Genomic DNA, 19,657 nt, shown 5'->3' on the forward strand with positions numbered 1-19,657 from the left:
TGAAGTGGGTGCAGGTAGCCGTAGCGAATAAGCATGGAAATAATTCACTGATGAGATTAATTTTAAAGAGGTTTAAATGGGGAGAAGAATGTTTTGTGAAAAAAGGAGAGAGGGAGTTCCAAGCAGAGAATTAGTTACCACAAAATACCAGTTAGATTTGCATCCATAGGTACAGATATACTGTTAACTGTTTATGCCCAAAAAGAAAAGGAGTACTTGTGGCACCTTAGAGACTAACCAATTTATTTGAGCATGAGCTTTCGTGAGCTACAGCTCACTGAGCTGTAGCTCACGAAAGCTCATGCTCAAATAAATTGGTTAGTCTCTAAGGTGCCACAAGTACTCCTTTTCTTTTTGCGAATACAGACTAACACGGCTGTTACTCTGAAACCTGTTTATGCCCAGAATATCTTGAAATTCCTGCCTACCAGATTGCTTCTCAGTCACTTATGTTTGATGCCATATGTCAATGTTCCTTCCTCACTCTGAACTCTAGGGTACAGATGTGAGGACCTGCATGAAAAAAACCCTAAGCTTATTTTTACCAGCTTAGTTTAAAACTTCCCCAAGGTACAAACTATTTTACCTTTTGCCCCTGGACTTTATTGCTGCCACCACCAAGCGTCTAACAAATATATAAAAAGAGCCCGCTTGGAAATGTCTTTCCCCACTAAAATCCCCCCAAGTCCTACACCCCCTTTCCTGGGGAAGGCTTGATAAAAATCCTCACCAATTTGCTTAGGTGAACACAGACCCAAACCCTTGGATCTTAAGAACAATGAAAAAGCAATCAGATTCTTAAAAGAAGAATTTTAATTAAAGAAAAAGTAAAAGAATCACCTCTGTAAAATCAGGATGGTAAATACCTTACAGGGTAATCAGATTCAAAACATAGAGAATCCCTCTAGGCAAAACCTTAAGTTACAAAAAGACACAATAATAGGAATATACATTCCATTCAGCACAACTTATTTTATCAGCCATTTAAACAAAACAGAATCTAATGCATATCTAACTAGATTGCTTATTAACCTTTTACAGGAGTTCTGGCCTGCATTCCTGCTCTGGTCCCGGCAAAAGACAACATACAGACAGCGAACCCTTTGTTTCCCGCCCCCCTCCAGCTTTGAAATTATCTTGTCTCCTCATTGGTCATTTTGGTCAGGTGCCAGCGAGGTTGTCTTAGCTTCTTAACCCTTTACAGGTGAAAGGGTTTTTTTCTCTGGCCAGGAGGGATTTAAAGGTGTTTACCCTTCCCTTTATATTTATGACACCATAGGTATACATTTGGTCAGATTTTCAGCTGGCGTAAATCATGTTGCTCTATCAAAATCAATGGAATTATACTGATGTACACAAACTGAGGATCTGGTCCAATGATTTTGAATATATGTAACTGTGTGGCAAAATTTGGACAGCAATATTTTTAATATGCTGCATCAGCTGGAAAGTTTGTAGCTTGTCTTTCAGATTGCAAGTTGATTTGGAAGTCATTGTGAGGAAATAAAAATGGAGCCCTGTGATGCCCTATTTATATTAATTTGCCAGTTTTGAATCACACTCACACTTACAAAGTGTGAGCCCCACTTGCTGTTCTACTACAGTGGCATTACTACTGGGCATATTTGTGGTGACAATCAATGATACTGATGCACAAAAAGTAGTAAAGAAAAGACAGGTAGATTGCTTTCTGTGGCATTCACAAGGCAATGAATGGCGGGGGGGAGGAATTATGGAGCTGAATCTCATTTTTTACTAAGGTAAAAGTAGGCTATAAAGTAGGGGTACAACTTAGACCCACATGAAGAACTAGAGCAGACTAAAGAGACCTTAGTGTCAATAAGAATCAGGCCCTACAACAGAGAGAATAAAATAAATATGTAGATAATATCACGAATAGTTAAGTATATATTTAAGAATGTCTAATGACATATTTACATGACTTTTCTTTACTGAATTGGAATGATTGCATGTTTCATGTCAACATAAACATTTCTTGCTGTACTTTCAGCAAAAGAAACTTAGATATGTTGAAACTCTCTCTTAGTGTGCATGCAGGATAGCGGCAATACATTTTCAAAGGAGATTTGACGGAAGTGCTCCAGTTAATAAAAAAGGAGTTAAATTGTTATTGTCAAATCGCTCTCCCACCTACTAGCTGAGATGCCATTCCATTTTCAAGGTTGCAGTAGAAGCAGTCAGTATTCTCCTCAAAGAGGCTTGGCATGAGATAAATGACTGTCTTTAAAAGATCAAAGGATATTAATAGGCAAGACTCCTCTCCACCTGACAGACAGCTGTCAGTCAGAGCTTGTCAATTTGAGCTGCAAACTGTAAAGAGGAAATTTTGTTAACCCTGTAACATACCTAAACCACTGCCCACAGCTGGAATACCAAATGTTATGCTTATTGCTGAAAGCAGCTAGAAGAGCCTTTCTGAAACCTTAGTGAAATTAACAGACCAGGATGGGGGGGGATCAAGGGGTGAGAGTGAGTGACCACAAGGAGCAAACATGACCCTGTGCCCTCCTGACTTGAGCTTTTTCTGAAGCATGTGGTTTTGCAAGATGGAAAGTCTGGCAATAGTTAACTATTGCTGAGTGAAATAAAGCTGGTTACCTGGTGGAAAGCAACACACTACAGACTGGAAAACTGCATACTTAATTTAGCTTCTGCTCAGCCATTTTTTTTTTTTTGTTGATAAACAAGCTATGTAATACTAACAAATTGGATATAAAAAGAGAAGAAATCTGATCTCAATGGACACTTGGACACCTGTCAAGTTTCCCTGCAGACACAAGGCTGGCCACCGGACGTCTACAGTTATCCACGTGAGACATCCTCAAGACCCTGGGTGAATATGAATCTGGGGGGTAATTTTGGGGTACTCTACTAACCTGTTGCAGATGTGTGTAAGTGTTGGAGACTAACTAAAGTAAAGCACTTTTGTTTGCCTGTTTGTATCAACTATCTATCAGCTGGATGGCTGTGTCCCCATTGATTTATTTCCTGCCACCGCCTTGCAAAGAGTAAAGTTACCAAGAGCTTTGGGTTCAGCAAAACCCTGGGTAACAAAACCAGTGAATGATTTTGAGTGTACCTCTTCATGAAAGTTAGATCTTTGTCACAGTGGCTTTTTTTAATATTATTCATTTTACAACTGTCATCCCATGAAAATAAGCCTTTGTTATGGATGTGGTGATGGTCACCTTTAATGGTACTGGTGTAAATCTAGCACTGCTGTGTTGTTAGAAACTGACAGTTTGTATGCAATTTAAGGTTCGCGCATGGCCCCACAGTATGCCAACATTTTTATGGCTGACTTAGAACAACGCTTCCTCAGCTCTCGTCCCCTAACGCCCCTACTCTACTTGCTCTATATTGATGACATCTTCATCATCTGGACCCATGGAAAAGAAGCTCTTGAGGAATTCCACCATGATTTCAACAATGTCCATCCCACCATCAACCTCAGCCTGGTCCAGTCCACAGAAGAGATCCACTTCCCGGACACTACAGTGCTCATAAACCATGGTCACATAAACGCCACCCTATACCGGAAACCTACTGACCGCTATTCCTACCTACATGCCTCCAGCTTTCACCCTGACCACACCACACGATCCATTGTCTACAGCCAAGCTCTGCGATACAACCGCGTTTGCTCCAACCCCTCGACAGAGACAAACACCTACAAGATCTCTATCAAGCATTCTTACAACTAGAGTACCCACCTGCGGAAGTGAAGAAACAGATTGATAGAGCTAGAAGAGTTCCCAGAAGTAACCTACTACAGGACAGGCCTAACAAAGAAAATAACAGAACGCCACTAGCCATCACCTTCAGCCCCCAACTAAAACCCCTCCAACGCATTATTAAGGATCTACAACCTATCCTGAAGGATGACCCAACACTCTCACAAATCTTGGGAGACAGGCCAGTCCTTGCCTACAGACAGCCCCCCAACCTGAAGCGAATACTCACCAGCAACCACATACCACACAACAGAACCACTAACCCAGGAACCTATCCTTGCAACAAAGCCCGTTGCCAATTGTGCCCACATATCTATTCAGGGGACACCATCACAGGGCCTAATAACATCAGCCACACTATCAGAGGCTCGTTCACCTGCACATCTACCAATGTGATATATGCCATCATGTGCCATCTATGCCCCTCTGCCATGTACATTGGTCAAACTGGACAGTCTCTACGTAAAAGAATAAATGGACAAATATCAGATGTCAAGAATTATAACATTCATAAACCAGTCGGAGAACACTTCAGTCTCTCTGGTCACGCGATTACAGACATGAAAGTTGCGATATTACAACAGAAAAACTTCAAATCCAGACTCCAGCGAGAGACTGCTGAATTGGAATTCATTTGCAAATTGGATACAATTACCTTAGGCTTGACTAGAGACTGGGAGTGGCTAAGTCATTATGCAAGGTAACCTATTTCCCCTTGTTTTCCTAACCTCCCCCTCCCCCCCGGTTCCTCAGACGTTCTTGTTAAACCCTGGATTTGTGCTGGAAATGGCCCACCTTGATTATCATACACATTGTAAGGAGAGTGATCACTTTACATAAGCTATTACCAGCAGGAGAGTGGGGTGGGGGGAGAGAAAACCTTTTGTAGTGATAAACACCCATTTTTTCATGATTTGTGTGTATAAAAACATCTTCTTTATTTTCCACAGTATGCATCCGATGAAGTAAGCTGTAGCTCACGAAAGCTTATGCTCAAATAAATTGGTTAGTCTCTAAGATGCCACAAGTACTCCTTTTCTTTATGCAATTTAAGTTATCTCTGATACTAACAGCTGAAAATCTATTTTTTAAGTAATGGGAAGAATATATGAGAAATTGTGTTATTCCCAGTTTATGGTAACAGTCTTTATTTTGTGAATTCTTCTTTCCCAAATAATCTCCCAGGCCCAGATCCTCAAACACCTACTGAAATAATGTGAGTGAGGCACCTAAATACCTTTGAGTATCTGGACTTAATTAGAACTGAACAGATAAAAATCCAATACAAAACAAATCATCTGCCTAGTAGAAGTATTTAACTAAAGGACAAACAATATTGTATTAGAAATGTTGGGGAAACTTTTAAAACATCACTTAATATTGGGGCTTGCCTACTATAGATAGCCCTTAATGATTTACCAGTACAGAGCATAGGTGAGACAGTATCATAAACCTAAACAACAAATAACTGACCTTGAAATTCAAGTTGAAATGGGTTTGTTTTCTCTTGAACTTTAAATGTTGACATGCTCTAAAAATTTTTAATTTGACTTAAAAGAGTCTCCTAAATAATTTGTAGCTACAGTAATTAAAGATTCTGTTAACAGGAGACTTGGCTTATATTCTAGCAAAGTCCAACAAGTCATAAGGATTAGAGTGATATTCTATACCTTGCAATAAATTGATCGCTTATAAAAAACATTTTTCTTTAGGGATTTTTTTGCTCATAAAGTTTATCCAGCATTTTACAGAATTAGTAAAAAAAAAAAAAAAAAAAAATAAGCCAATATAAACATGGGCAGACAGAGATAAGAGAGAGAAAATGAGAACCAAGGACCCAGATTGTCCCCTCCCACAAGAACCTATAAGACAAATGGGAAGTGTAGTCCATCTAGAGAACCTGGCCTATTGAGTAGAATCTGAATTACATGACGCATTTGAGTTATCACTCCCAAGGCATCGTGGCATAATTCCAAAGCATTGATGTATAATTTTTTTCAGCTGAAATGTGTTCAGTTTTTCAACAAAACATCAACATTTTCTGCAGAAAGCAGACATTTTTATGAGGAAAAATTCTCCTAGTCCATAAATCAATTTTCCAAAAATTCACCTAGTCCATAAATCAAAAATAGTTTCGATGGAAAACTTTTGATGAGCTTTAGCCAATGGATGCTCATAGAATTAAGACAGGATGCTTTTTTTTTCTAAAATATATGCTCTGGGAGTTATTTTGGGTAAGCTCTATTGCCTGTGATATACAGGAGGACAGACCAAAAGATCACAGTGGTCCATTCTGGCCTTGGAATCTATGAATTCTTGGTCTGCAGAAGGGAGAGGTTTTACTACAGATCTCTCATGGAAACAGCCACAGCCAATGGGAAGGGAGTGAAGTGAACAGATACATAAATACACCAGAATAATTTGTTTGTTTTTCTTTAGAATGATGTATGGGTATTTTAGCAATTTCTTTCATCAGGGGGCTTTTGACAGGTTTTACAGGCCCTTTAGAGCTGAAAAAGAGATCCTTCTTAGTTTAAAGGTTAAAAGTTTATTGCATTGTTTTCCTTACCTCATGTCAAAGTATGGCTTTCTGGCTCAGCACGTTAATATTGTATTTTGTTGTGGTGGTGGTGGTGTTTTTTGTTGTTGTTTTTTTAGAGGGGCGGGGGTTGTTTTTTGTTTTTAACCACCTGAAGTTCAATAAGTACAAACGGTATGGGATGGGGAAATGTACAACAGAAAAAAACTGCTCTGACCTGTGTGTTGCAAGGTGCCAATCTAGACACACTGTACCATAGCTGCTCTTATGGTTCAGCTGAAATTTACAGTGTTGGAGTATTATAACAATAAGCACAACTAGTCATTGTTAATACTCTTGAGTAATGTCCCTCACACTAGGATTGTAATGCAAAAATCCATACTTATCTAAGATTTCCCTTCAGTTCCCTTCCCTCAATTCCCTTTAAGGCTTCTGGATTAAGACATATATATTGTCAGATCCCATGAAGAGCAAAACTGAAACTTTGTTGTTGTTGTGGGGTTTTATTTTTTCCTTTTTTTATTAGAGAATAATCCAATGAGAAAATGGCTTGAAATGAATGGAGAGTGGATATTGTTACAAGAGAAAAATATTTTTTTCTACCTCTCTCTATATTAGGCATAACTTTTGCGATGCTCTTATGTTCGGTTCCAGGTGATAGCTAGATATTTTTGGCCCCTATTTTTGCTTATGCTAAACCTGGTAGTTGTTAAATGTCCATATGCTGAGCTTGCCAAGAAGAAAGTTGGCTACGCATCTTGTTTGGTTCGGGGATTGTATATCTTTTAAACTATGCATTGTTCTAGTGCTTCCTGGCAAGGTCAGAGAGAGAAAAAAAAAGGCAAGTGGCTAGGTCTGTTTAGTGCCTCACTCTGTACAATGATTGTGCCAGTGTTTTTTGAACAGGTATAACAACTAATCTAACAGAAAGGTTAATTGGCTGTATTTCTTATCTTCAATACAGTATGAATTAAGAGTGGCATTTCTAACATGAGATTTCAGAATTGCTCTATAAATATTTTGTTAGTCCTTTCCCTATATAATATTTCTTCTGTTCTGTAGAGCATGCATGTAGAAAGACTTCATTGTTAGAAATGTTGCTAACATTTTATTGCTGTCCAAGTGATTTACTTCTGGATTTTTTATTTTTTTATTTTTTATTTATTTCAGGAATGCTGATGCACCATTTCTTCTTTTCCTGTCCTACCTTCAAGTCCACACTGCTCTATATGCATCAAAGGATTTCAAAGGAAAGAGCAAACATGGCTTATATGGGGATGCTGTAGAGGAAATAGACTGGAGTGTAGGTATGTTGTACATTTATCTTAAATGAGTCTAAACATTTTCACAGATGTTTCTTTAACCTTCATTAGAAATTTGTGACAATTCCACTGCATGCAAAATCTGCTCTGGTAAGGAGAAGACTAAACAATTACTATGTAGTAATACTGATTGCTTAGATGCTGTGTCATGCTCAGGTGCTAGTGATACTGTGTCTCTTGGTATCATATGAATTTGGTATAAATTCTGCAAGCTGCAAGTCATCAGACGGAAAGCTGAATTCAGGAGACTTCATAGGGCTGTCATCAAAAGAACTAACGATAAAATAACGGCAAAGTCTTAATATGTACTGTTATTGCTAATTCTTAGTAAGCACACATATATAATGAGTAATTCTTTCATATTGGTGAAATCAGTCAAGTGGGTCCGCTTCTCTGGGCACAATACAGCCAAAAGGCAAATAAGTCACCTCTCAAGGCACGGACTCCCTGATGTCACAGAGAGCAGTAAGTTATCAAATCGTTCAATGGGCCTACTTTATTTCTGGGCATATTGGAATGACTCTCCATTTCTAGAGGTAATCACCTGTGAAAACAACTCACAGTTCATACTTGAAACAATCAGGTGAAAGTAGAACAGTACTAAAAGATAATGATCATCTTGCATTCCTCCTCCCTACCTACCCCAAGCCAATTCTGGTTTTAGTAAAGCCAAGTAAAAAATTACTTTCTTCAAATAAGCAATATTTACTAAATTACTAGAAACAGACTTTCGTCTCAATATAAGATGCATGCTTAATAGTATGCTTTCAAACAATGTATTTTGATTGCAAGCATGTAGAGTTCGACTCCATATACATTTCTATTCATATCAGCATCAAGAAATTCAGACTACAAATGGCAAGGGATGAACGGGCTGCAGTGATTGTTCAGCAAGGTACATAAAGGGATTTGTAATATACATAGGGAAATATTTGAATAGATAGGTAAAAAACATGGAAGTAGTGAAGCATTTTAAATGGGATGAGTATCCTTCTTGTAGGCAACTGGATCTCAAAAACTGTTCTATATATGAAGTTTATTCAAGTGAGGGAGACTTGCACTCAATCTTCCTTACTCCCTTAACTTTCACCACTCCTCGTGGTGCTATGGTAAACACTATGACTAAGTTGGTTGTTTGCTACAGTCTTAGCGTTAGACTGCCATATGGTTGGTGAACATCCATGTTGTCATGCCCTCCAAACCATTAGCATGTCTGTGACATCATGTCCTTTCCTCTACCTCTGCTTCCAGTTTGATGTCTTCATACACAGTGGTAAGGATTAGGCAAATCTAATTCACTACTTGCTACTGCCATTCATTACCTCAGCTTAACTTTGTTCACCTGTTGAGACAGTTTACAGTTGTGGCCACTGAATACAAGCAACTAGTTGGAGACAAAAACAACAGACTAGCTGTTCCTGAAGCACTAGTATTGTAGAGTTGTTTACAGATTGAGTGTCACTGTCCAACGGTACCACTGGACTCTCAGGGAATACTTTAAACACACCAAGCAGCAAGTTGCAACGTCAAAAAGATATAGTTAAAACAATTTGGGACCTACCAGATAGCCAGGATCTGGCTTTATTCTCCTTGATGTTTTGAATCATATGTAGTCCGTTGTAAACAGAGACAGTTCCAGATATGATATAGTGAATAACCTCTGGTCTTCCTCAGACTCCATTGCACTTTTCTTTTCTTTTCTTTTCTTTTCTTTTTCTTTTTCATTACAATATGTCATAAAAGGATGAGTAGCAGCAGAACTAAACACCCAGGGCCAGATCCTCAACTAGTGGAGTTCTGTCAGTTTATCCCAGCTGAGGATCTGGTCCCACAGTCTGGCTGATGTTTGGTAAGAGTGATTTGTTCTCAGGTTGCCTATTTGCTTCAAATGAAAGATGAAAATTTTAAGTTCTTATGGATACATTCTTTCCATAATTACAACTATAAAGAAAAGAACTGTTGCTGGGATGTTCAAAGGAGCCTGAGATAGTTGGGTACCCACCTCCCATGGAAATAGGCACCTAACTTCCCTAGGCTCTTTTAAAAATCAAAGTTTAAATGCCTGAGAGTAAGCATAGGTCTGACAAACTAGACATTTAATGTATTGCTCACATCAGTGGTCAGCATGCCGACTTTGATTTCTATGCTGGTACTGCTTCAGCATCTGTGCTAGGAAATACAAGCAATATTAGTTGAAACAGCTGGCCTAAAAAAGTGAAAAACTGCAAACTTCTCTTAAAGGGAAGTTTGATCCTATGTTGACAAAGCACAAGTAACTAGCTATGCACAGAAAAATATAAATGTGGGGGGACCACAGAAATGTCAACTTGACATGAAGGGTTGATTCACAAAAGGACTTAGGCATCTAACCGCCAATTTAAGTACCTAAATCACAGAATCAGCCCCCGCTTAGGTGCTGCCAAACACTGTAGGCTTCTAAACTCAATCGATGCCAACATTTTTGCTGTACAATTTCCCTAAGTGCCTGTGTTTCTTCTGTTCATGCACACTGCAGTCCCATGCCAGTTATCCAGATGCCTAACTCCCAGTGTGATGCATGAATCAGGGAAAGATAGGTGTTCCTCCACCTAACTTTCCATCAAGGCCCCATCTGGTAAGCATGCTCTGAGCTTGCCTACTCAATCAGGCCCCTGTAGATGACATGCTTATATAAAACAGCCAGGGTGGAGGTAGACCTCCTGCATAACTTTTAATCCAGTGGTTAGGGTACTAATCTGGGATGTGAAAGACTCATGGTTCAAGTCCCCACTTTGCTGGAGGGGAGAAGGGATCTGAACTGGGGTGTGTGACCTCTCAGGTGAGTGTCTGAACTGGGGCTATGAGATATTTTTAAGTGGGACTCTCTCAGTCTCTTCTGTTGAAGCTGCTCCACTGTGGTTAGATCATTTAAGAAAAACTGAAGCAGGGGAACTGGACCCTGGGTTTCCTTTCTCCACGGGGAGTTCTCAATCTACCATGCTACAGAGTCATTCTCATGCTTGCTGCCCCCTCTCTGATCCAATGATTCCTTCATTATTTGTCCACAGTGGAACAGCTTCAACTGGAAAAATTGAGGGAGCACCCCTTCCTCCCCCATCAGAATATCTTATAGCCTAGTGGCTAGGGTATTCATCTGAGAGGTGGCATGTCCCAGTCCATATCCCTCTCTCTCTTCAGGGCTTGAGGGCTTGTCTATACTGGCAAGTTTTGTCACCAAAAACTGGCTTTTGGCGACAAAACAGTGATAGTGTACACACTGCAATGTCACTTTTTTTGAAAAAAAAATGCCTAGGTTTGGCGACAAAAAACTTCCACCCCTGCGAGAGACTTTTGTCTTTTCCCTTCCCTTTATTGTCGACAAACAGCCAATGTAGACACCACAGTGTTGGGTTTTTTTTCGATTTTATTGGCCTCCAGAAAGTATCCCACAATTCCCATGCTGCCACTCTGGTCAGTGGTTTGAATTCTGCTGCCCTGCAGCCAACCCGCCCCTCCCCCTTGCAAGCTCCTGGAATTTTAAATCTCATTTCCTGCTTGCTGGCTTCCCAGAGGAGCTTCCCAGGTGGCTTCCCAGGTGAGCATGGCTAGCTATTGCACCAAACGCGCTCCTGCTTGGACCATCGCTGAGTTGTTGGATCTGATCAGTATATGGGGAGAGGAGTCTGTTCAGTAGCAGCTGCGAGTGAGCCATAGGAATCCGGACACATATGGGCAAATTTCTCTAGAATGCTGCTTTTGCTAGGCAAGCAACAGAGCGGATGATAAAAGTTATGGAGGATCAGACGGAGATGCTCAAGTCTTTGATACAGCTGCAGACTGAACAGATCCAAGGTCGAGTGCCACTGCAACAGATGCACAATTCTTTGCCAACCCCACCCCCCTCTATGCCCACATATTCCTTTTTACTTCACAGCACTCCTGAGTTTCTCCATCGCTCCACCCCCTCTCTCAGCTTGTACAGTGATAGCTGGAGCTACACACAATTGTTAGGTTTTACCCTTTTTAACAATGAATAAAGGCTAAGGTATTTCTACAAAAGCGTATAGCAATCAATTCACTCTCAGGAACAAGCTTCTAAAGCATTGTGTTGCGTGGATCTTGGGACCCAAAATTGCACATGGATGCAACAGGAAAGCATCTCCAAAGCAGACATGTGTTACTGCCCCTCACTGTCAAAGTGATTCCTCAAAGCCTCTCTGATGTTAATAGCAGCCCTCTGGGCTCCTCAGACAACCCTAGCATCTGGCTGTTCAAACTGTGCAGCCAAGCACTCTGCCTCAGTGCTCCACACCTGAGCAAACATTTCACCCTTAGATTCACACAGATTATGCAAAGTGTAGCATGCAGCTATGACCACGGGAATATTATCCTCGGTAAAGTCTAGCCTGCAATTTAAACACCTCCAGCCAGCTTTCAAACAGCCAAAGGCACATTTTACTACCATGCGGCACCTGCTCAGCCTGTTATTAAAATGCTCCTTGCTGCTGTCCAGGTGTCCTATGTAAGGTTTCATGAGCCAGGTTGTAAGGGTAAGCTGGGTCTTCCAGGATTACTATGGGCATTTCCACATCTCCCACTGTGAACTTGTGATCTGGAAAGAAAGTCCCCACCTATAGGTTTCTGAACAGGCCACTGTTCCTGAAGATGCATGCGTCATGCATCTTTCCAGACCAGCCTGCATTGATGTCCATGAAATGCCCCCCAGTGATCCACAAGCGCCTGAAACACCATGGAGAAGTATCCCTCCCTATTGATGTGTTCCAAGGCAAGGTGGTCTGTGCTAAAATTGGAATGTGTGTGCCATCAATCGCCCCGCCACAGTTAGGGAAACCCATCTCTGCAAAGCCATCTACTATTTCATGCACATATCCCAGAGTCACGGTCCTATGCAGCAGGATGCAATTTATTTCCCTGCATACTTGGAGTAATACAGCCCCAACAGTGGACTTTCCTACTCCAAATTGATTTGCAACAGACTGGTAGCTATCTGGATTTGCCAGCTTCCACACAGCAATTGCAACACACTTCTCTACCGAAAGGGCAACTCTCATTCTGGTGTCCTTGCACCACAGGTCGGGGGACAGCTCAGCACATAGCTCCATGAAGGCTGCTTTATGCATCCTAAAGTTCTGTGCCCACTGGTCATCATCCCACACCTGCATGACAATGCTATCCCACCAATCAGTGCTAGCCCAAAAGCGGCTACCATATACAGCTGCTCTGTGAATGCGCAAAGCACTGATAAGTTGCTGCCATCCATATCACACTCGGGTGCCTATGATTCATCATCTGCTAACTTTGCAAGTAACTCGGCGAGTAACTATGCTGCTATGCGCAATGTCCTCAGACAGCTAACGGCGCATAGGAGAGAAGTGCGGGATCCATCCTCTCTCACTGCAGATGCTGGCACACACTACAAAAGAATGACAGTTGGAAAAACAGCGCGAAAGGAAGCCAGAGACCTTTGGAGGGGTGGGACACAAAGCGGTGCACAGTGGTACATTTTGCACATCCCAGGATGTGCCGCACTCCATTTCAGCATTCCCACAACACCTAGCGACAGACGGTGTCACCAGGCACTGTGGGATACATACCCACAGACCATTGCTCTCGCTGTTGACAAAAGTGCCCTGAATGTGGACACGATCTGTTGACAGAGGGAGCAAATGTAGACATGCTTTGGCGACTTTGTTTTTGTTAATTTTTGCTTGGCGACATTAATTTCATTGAAAAAATTTGCCAGTGTAGACAAGCCCTGAGTATCCTAGCCACTGGGCTAAAAGTTGTCTCCCTCCCCATCATGTGCCTAACTTTCTTTGTGAATATAGCTCAAAATCCTTAAATTAAACAGAACCTAATTATAGCCAGACAAATAGAAAGTATAGAAAACCACATTAGAGCAGTTTACTTGAAACTGGACACACCACCCCTCAGCTGAGTACTTGAGCAACATTTTGCTTCTAGTCTTAAACACGGTCATCCATGAGCTGCTCAATGTAGGGAAATGTCACAGAAAATCTTTGTTGGTGGGTAATGAGAAAGTGCGAACAGCTGTAATGCAGTTGTGACTGTCATATTCCAGAGATTAAGAACTTGTGTCAAAAGCAGAAGCATGAAGGTGAATGAAAATTGTTCCCTGATTTTTGAGCCCAGTAACTCAGGTCAAAAAGAAGGATTTTGCTGTCATAAAGTACTTAAAGTAAGGAGGAGGCTTCTTAGTTTTTTCCCTCCAGAGTGAGAATCTTCAGTCAAGGAAAACTCTCCATTTTTTGAGACTTAATCACCTAACCAACTATTAAAATAAATAGAGAGTTTTCCTTCTTAATTTTAGCAGGGGAGTTGACACAAAGGCAGGTGGATGAAATGCTTTTTAAAAAAAAATTATGTTTGAGGCATGTTAAATTGATACTTGATGATTATGATTACAATCCAGGTTCCAAATACTAAGTATAAGCTCACAGGATAAGCTTTGGGATCCTGTATTTCTACTGCTCATGCATGTTTCATGTGTATATAACAGAATTCAGTGCTTAAAGAGTTCATAGTCTTAATGCTGCTTCATATGACATGCCTTGGAGGGTTATTCTCTGACTAGTTAACATTTTAAATTTGTTTCAGTGTAGGCTAAGTACCTTATTATTTATATTAATGTTAGTTTATAGTTGTAGCAGGTGAAATAACCTCCCACTGTAAAAATGAACAGACTATAATCCCTTTTTCTTGCTGTATTTTTTTTTAAATAACATAGTAGTGGATTTAATGTGGAAGTCTGAATGGATATGTGCTGAAATTATTTATGATAAAATTAAACCACACTTATATAATCACTACAAAGAGTTCTGGAGCCTCCCCCCCGTAGCCTTATGTTACAGCTCTATGAAGACATACCTCTTCAGAGACTCAGAAGCAGAGCTCTCTCTTCTGTTCTCCTTACAGTTGGGGCCATTACATTGTGTGTCTTTATTATTATAAAGAGAATTCCATGAACTTCCAAATAAAATTAAAAACAGAATCTCCCCTCCCTCACCATATTCCTAAGCAGATGTCAACAAGGTGTACTTATGATGCTCATTAAGAAAAGGTGGAGGAAACAAACCATTTTGGATATGAAGTTTCTGTTTGGGAATCTCCTTAATAGTGTGGATAGTTAGTGTAGAAGAGAAAATAGGTGGGTCCTACCTACAGTCAGTTCACATTTAGAAATGAAGATTTCTTGATGTGATAGGATTCAAATTTGGAAAAGCCCTTGGCTGACTACAAGTACATATAAGCAAGATACTTATATTACCCTATGACGGTGACAAGCTGTGGACATGATTTTACTGTCTTGGATGGTACTGCCCTATTGAGCGATGTTGGTATTTTCTTGGTGTATGCTGAGTAAATGGTGGTATGTCAGAATTATGGGCAAAAATTGATAAAGGGGCATGTGGGAGAATCAAGGGACAAGATTTGCAAAAGTGTTTAATTATTTTGGGTGCCCAGCTTGAGAAATCAATATTTTCATTCATGACTTGGAATGGGGAGTTTGCTTATATAATCTGTGGATGACACCAAGGTGGGAGGGATTTCTAGCACTTTGGATGCCAGGATTAAAATTCAAAACAGACTTAACAAATTAGAAAATTGGTCTGAAATGAATAAGATGAAATTCAGTAAACAAAAGTGCTTCACACAGGAAGGACAACTCAAATGCACAACTACAAGATGGGGAATAACTGGCTAGCTTGTAGTGCTGCTGAAAAGGATATGGAGGTTATAGCGGATCACAGATTGAATATGATGTAATGTGATGCAGTTGTGAAAAAGACCAATATAATTCTGGGATGTATTAACAAGAGTGTCATATGTAAGACATGGCAGGTAATTGTCCTGTTCTACTAGGCACTGGTGAGGCCTCAGCTGGACTACTTTGTCCAGTTCTGGGCACCTCACTTTAGGAAAGATGTGGACTGTAGTGAGGCAGAGTGGCCTTCCTCTGAGCCTGAGAGCGAGGGACCACTACACTCGCCCTGGTAGGAAGAGCCAAACCGCCCTGCCCCCTGCACCGGAAGCAGAAAGGTGTGGCAGGAAGTATGAGTGTTGGGCCCTGCAGCTCAGTTGGGCAGAAGCCAGGGAAGGTGGTAGATGCCCCTAGCAGAACTCTGGACCCAAAACTGCACTGTGCAATGCCCTGCTCCCAGCCATGGACAGGAGTTACCAGGACTGCCATCAGCCATGTACCCTGAAGAGACTGAGGACCCTTGGACCACAAAGCCCTGCTCCAAGACTGTGGTAGGATATAACCCAGGGAAACCAGACTTTAGTCCAGTTGTGTCGCTGGAAAGCGAGTCAGCATGTTTTGGTGAGATCCCTGCTGACCCAGTGGCAGAACCATTCACCATTGTTAGTACCCTGGGCTGAAACCCAGCAGAGTAGGATGGGCCTAGATCCCCCTACCCGCCTGCCATCAACCACACCCCTGATTTGGCGGCCTGCTTCCCCAGAAGGCTGTGAGGCCCCAACTGTGTTTGCTGGCTGCCTTAGTCAGGAGATCTAGGCTAAAGCCTGCTCCTTGCTGGGCCCCACCCAGAGGGTCAGAGCCTCAGACTGTTTGATGGCTGCCAGGAGGCTCAGGCTAAAGACTGCTCATTACTCTGCCTCATCCAGAGGGTCAGAATCTCAGACTGTGATCTCCATGCACCCTAGCCTGGAGGCTTGGGCTAGAGACTGCTTACTGCTCTTCCTCACCCAGAAGCCAGAGCTATAGACTGCTAATTGTTGTTGTTGCCTGATGCAGCGAGTCAGATTGGCCTCCCTCTGAGCCTGAGACTGAGGCACTGCTACACGGACAAATTGGAGAGAGTGCAGAGGAGAGCAACAAAAATTGCAATAGGTTTAGAAAACCTGACCTACAAGGAAAGGATAAACTAACTAGGCATGTTTAGTCTTGAGAAAAAAAGACTGGGGGGAGGGGTACCTGATAAGTCTCCAAATATGCTAAGGCGTGTTATAAGAAAGATTGTTATCAATTGCTCTCTCTGGGTATATCTACACTACAATTAGAAACCCGTGGCTGGCTCACGCCAACTGACTTGGACGTGGGCTGTGGGACTGTTTAATTGCAGTATAGACTTCTGGGCTCAGGCTGCAACCTGAGCTCTCAGATCTTCCCACATTACAGGGTCTTAGAGCCCCGGGCCCAGCATGACCCCGGGAGTCTACACTGAAATTCAATAGCACTGCAGTCTGAGCCGAAATCACCAGGCACAGGCCAGCCACAGGTGTCTAATTGCCTAACTTTCCTGAAAGATTGGGCTTAATCTTTAGCAAGGGAGATTTAGATTAGATGTTAGAAAGTTTTCCCCTAACTATAAGGATAGTTAAGCACTGCAGTAGCATTCCAAGGGAGGTTGTGGAATCCCCTCCATTGGAGGTTTATAAGAACAGGTTCAACAAACCTGTCAGGGATGGTCTAGGTATACTTGGTCCTGCCTCAGTGCAGGGAGCAGGACTGGATGACCTGTTGAAGTCCCTTCCAGTTCTACGTTTCTGTGATCCTAAGGGCCTGATCCAAAACCCATTAAAGTTAATGGGAATCATATCCATTGACCCCAGTGGCTTTGGATCAGACCCAACTGTTTAATACTGCACAGCAAATAATTACATCTTTGGAGAAGAAGAGAAGATTTTTGAAATTAGGATTGTTTGAGAAATTTGGGTAGGCAGAATGCAATTAATGAAACTGGAATTTGTCCAGGACACCAATACTAGGGCAATCAGCGACATTCCTACTCTTATGAAAATTATCATGGAGTCTAAATGATCACAAATAGTCAGGAGGGCAGAAGAGGGCCACTTCTTCAGATGCTGAAATATGTACTACACTCTCTCTAACTCATCTGTTAGTGTCTTCCATATGTAGGGCAGCATATATGGTGCATCTGTGTTTTATTAATAGAAACCCTTTTTGTATTCTAGAAATCTCATGCCGAAGTTATAAACGATCAGATTTTTAAACATGAGAGACTATCTCTAATGAGAAAGTCATCAAAGGAAAACGTCATTTTTTATTTTTTATTTTTTATTTTTAAACTACTCGGCACTGAAACTGCATTCCTAGGAAATATTTTTTTTTTAAATTTGCTGTCCTATTTCTAGTAATAACTTTTTTTTATTCTTTTGGGAAATGGTATGACATTCAGCTAAACCTATTAAAGCTGGCCCTTCATTTAGTCATAATATGTGAGCTGCTATTAGTGTGGCTCTCACGGCCATATTTTACTATGCAGGATTTGTATGCAATCAGCGTTTATTTAGAATCCCACTCTATTAATTCTAATACATGAAGGACTCATAAATCAGCAGTAAACTAGTGAACTCTGGATTATATGAAAAAGAACTAAAGATAGAGAGTAATAATATGAGAAGCAAAAACAACACTCACTTATGCCACAGAAAAAATGAATGAGACACTCTTAATTTGTTGCTCTCAATTGCTTCCCTGTACAAGACTCCAGCATAGGGCTGTATGATAGGGGGCTACTTTTTCATTGGTTTGCATCTTCCACAGTCATTTACACCTATGCAAAGTAGATGTAAAATGCTATTGAATCAGAATGGTAGCACAAAGTGAAAGGCAGCACACAGTCAGGCCCTGGATTATTAAATTCAGGCAGCTAATCAAGACTGAAGCACAAACAAAGCAGATTCAGGAAACTTAAAAGTGAGACTGACAAACCTTAAGAGGATGACATATGTGACATACAATACAGTTAACTTTGCATTTCTTGACATTCTGTTGAGGTGTGTCACAATCCTAACATTTTAGAACAGATTTGGGCAACATGAGGGCCACAGAACCCACTAAAATCCTTTGGTGGGCCGGGGGTATGACATAAGGGAGTATGACATTGGGTCCTATCCCCAGAGGACGTGATGCAGGGTGGGTCATTCCTGCATTTGGTGGGGGATTGAACAGTGAGTCTGCCATGCACTCACCCAGCAGTGATGGCTTCTGTCCCAGGGGGTTGGGCCCAGCTTCCTGCTTTGGCCCGCTGGCTACACCACAGCATCACATGTTACACACATCTGCATGCAGAGGGGAGGCTCTCCCCCTGCATCACCTTGTCCCTTCCTGGCCCTGGTGCCACTGGATTGCCTGCCCTGAACTGGGCTGTGATGGGCCAAATGAACTGATCTTGTGGGCCAGATATGCCCCCCAGGCCACAGTTGGTCATCCCTGTTGAAAATTAATTCAATTGTCATGAAAGGTGGTTGATTAGCATCTCTGGGAAATGGAATTTTTGTCAGTCCACAAGAATGGATATGTTTTCGATAGTAAAGCACTTCCCCACACTGTTCTTCCAGTCTGCTTTTAACTTTAACATTGGAGGACTATTTCTAGGGCTGAGAAGGTAGTTAAGACTCCAGGCCTATTTAGTCTTTGGCATTGCTGGTGAAATTCTCAAGGATATGACTTAGACATTTAGGTTGGTGTCTTTTGAAGGGTGGATGCCTTCCAAACAGATCTGGGCTAAGACCCAAAGTCATTTCATATGTCATCAAACAGTAATGACTTTTAGTCACTACTGACTGGGGCTGGATTTAAGAGGTGACTTTGTAATGAAAGACTCCACATCCCATTTCCAGTGTGATAAACCTCCTGAGTCATCTAATTCCCACTTACATGCAGGTTTTTATAGGTAACATCTTTGTACAAAATAAAACTCCACTGAAAACATTATTTAGAAGATTATAAAGCACATAAGTAGCCACTTCTATAGTATTTTTTTAATCAGTCAAGTTTAATGATGTTGATTAATATCCAGGTAGAGTACTATATAGTGGAAATCTCCTTTGTAATGCAACAGATGCTTGCATTTGAAATTACACAATGGAAGAAATTTGCTGACAGACGCTGTAGAGGCTTCATCAGCAGCAATAGAGAAGGGGTTAATCTATGGGAGCACAAAAAGTTTTTGTGACTAGTGTATTTTATTTTGCAAACATAATATATATCACTTCCAAAATTATATTTCACTCAAAGTTCTGAAGCCCTG

The 19,657-nt window shown here is 41.2% G+C and overlaps 1 protein-coding gene across 7 annotated transcripts in view; it reads left to right on the forward strand.

The window, feature by feature from the left end:
* Window positions 1-19,657, forward strand: part of STS (steroid sulfatase) — a 179,278-nt gene that overhangs the window by 57,388 nt on the left and 102,233 nt on the right. For all 7 annotated transcript variants that reach the window (XM_077815395.1, XM_077815374.1, XM_077815428.1 and 4 more), the window contains one exon: window positions 7,465-7,601. In XM_077815395.1, the coding sequence (XP_077671521.1) occupies window positions 7,465-7,601 (137 nt within the window). The remainder of the gene's footprint in view (window positions 1-7,464; window positions 7,602-19,657) is intronic.

The sequence above is a fragment of the Eretmochelys imbricata genome, chromosome 1, assembly GCF_965152235.1.
Source record: "Eretmochelys imbricata isolate rEreImb1 chromosome 1, rEreImb1.hap1, whole genome shotgun sequence".
Classification (NCBI taxonomy): domain Eukaryota; kingdom Metazoa; phylum Chordata; order Testudines; family Cheloniidae; genus Eretmochelys; species Eretmochelys imbricata.